Below are 1,997 nucleotides of genomic sequence, written 5' to 3' on the forward strand. Positions count from 1 at the left end.
CTCCTGTTTGACTTCTCAGTGTGTACCTCCTATCTAAGTGTGTACCACTTCTCTAAGCGTGTCCCTTTTCTAAGCGTGCTCCTTCTATAAAATTTAAGTGTGTATGTTTCTCCCTGACCAGGCGGCCAAAGCTACCGTCAAGTCAATATTGACCACTACCCGGATGACCCAAGCGGCTACCCACCGCCGCCGCCCCCAGACAACATCCCCAAGGGCTACAGCTACGACCCGGAGGACGACTTCCCTCCCCCACCTCCCCCGGCTCCACCTCATGCATATGCAGAGGAAGACGGTCACTTGTATGGGAACATCTACGGGGGAGAGGCGCGCTACATGAGGACAGATGACTACAGACCTCCGGACTATCAGTCTGTGTCTGATGGTATGTTGTTGTTGCTGTTGTTGTTGCTGTTGTTGTTGTTGTTGTTGTTGAATGGGTGCTACATGGGGACAGATGACTACAGGCCTCCGGACTATCAGTCTGTGTCTGGTGGTATGTTGTTGTTGTTGTTGCTGTTGTTGTTGTTGTTGTTGTTGTTGAATGGGTGCTACATGGGGACAGATGACTACAGGCCTCCGGACTATCAGTCTGTGTCTGGTGGTATGTTGTTGTCGTTGTTGTTGTTGCTGTAGTTGCTGTTGTTGCTGTCACAGTGAGGTTGTTGCTGTCACACCCAGGAGACCAAGTTCAATTCCTTTGTCAGAGTGAATTTTTATCAAGTTTCGTAGTCTTTTTGCTGGGACGTTGTATCTCTCTCTGCGTGGGTTGACACTGACAAACAGGGGCAGAAACCATCATGATCTTAATTGTGTCGATGAGGGTGCAAAAACGGCTACATTAAAATTATTTGTATTTATTTATTCATTACAAAATTTATTTATTTATATATTTATCTTTATTTTTGCAGGTCCGGCTGGGTACCCCGGAGAGTCGAACTACGCCAACATTCAGATCAACGTAGCACCACCCACACCCACCAGCAAAGATTCCCCGGGAGGACACTACGACCATACAGGTCAGTGGGTGGTTGGCGGGTGCTCTGCTTTGGTCTGCTCCTTCTTTACTATCAAATGTCTGGTCGCTTTTAAGCATAAGGGGGTTATTCCGAAAAATGCTGTTTTGAGAACATTGAAGGTAAATTATTTAGATCCGTGAAATATGTCTTTAAAAAACAAGGAGGGTTTTCTCTATAACCAAAAAGATATACACACCAATGAAACCAAACTTCTCCTACAGGTAAGGTAATGCCCTCTTTTGGTATAGATTTAGATTTCTGAAAACCCCTGAAATCAGGGTTAACCAGCTTGTCCTTAAAAGCGACCATCTATCGTCCTTATCTCTCCTTCTCCTTCTTTCCTATCAAACATCTGTCATCCTTATCTCTCCTTCTCCTTCTTTCCTATCAAACATCTGTCATCCATATCTCTGCTTGTTCTTTCCTATCAAATATCTGTCATCTTTATCTCTGCTTGTTCTTTCCTATCAAACATCTGTCATCTTTATCTCTACTTGTTCTTTCCTATCAAACATCTGTCATCCTTTTCTCTCCTCTGAAGATAAAAGATTTAAAAAACTCTTATCTTTTCCCACAGAGGTGACTCTCCTGATAAAGTGATCTGGAGTTCTTTTATCTTCATGAGACCATCATCTCTGTTAAAAACGATAGAGTAGTCTGATTGTCCCCCCCCCCCACCTCCCTCCACCAGGTACCAGAGGTGTAAATAAAAAAACATGATTATTTTTTACAGAGGTTTATATAAAGAAAAACTGGATGTTTTTTTGACAGAGATGTATCAAGGAAAAAACCCTGATTGTTTTTATTTACAGAATTGTAACGAGACGACCTGATTGTTTTTTTGTTTTTTGTTTTGTTTTTTCCCTACAGCGGGTTCCAGAGCTGCTCTTTCTTCCCCTCGTTCCTCTCAAGGTCAGCCAATGCGACCCGCAAGTGGAGACCGCCCGGTGCCAGGACCGATGGTACCACCGTCTGGCCAGG

General features: G+C 44.0%; 1 protein-coding gene across 1 annotated transcript in view; it reads left to right on the top strand.

The window, feature by feature from the left end:
- LOC106013260 (U1 small nuclear ribonucleoprotein C) overlaps positions 1 to 1,997 on the top strand; it is an 8,714-nt gene that overhangs the window by 5,537 nt on the left and 1,180 nt on the right. The window contains exons 4-5 of the mRNA XM_013088460.2: positions 909 to 1,016; positions 1,887 to 1,991. Of these exons, the coding sequence (XP_012943914.2) occupies positions 909 to 1,016; positions 1,887 to 1,991 (213 nt within the window). The remainder of the gene's footprint in view (positions 1 to 908; positions 1,017 to 1,886; positions 1,992 to 1,997) is intronic.

Source organism: Aplysia californica, unplaced genomic scaffold, assembly GCF_000002075.1.
Source record: "Aplysia californica isolate F4 #8 unplaced genomic scaffold, AplCal3.0 scaffold00747, whole genome shotgun sequence".
Lineage (NCBI taxonomy): Eukaryota > Metazoa > Mollusca > Gastropoda > Aplysiida > Aplysiidae > Aplysia > Aplysia californica.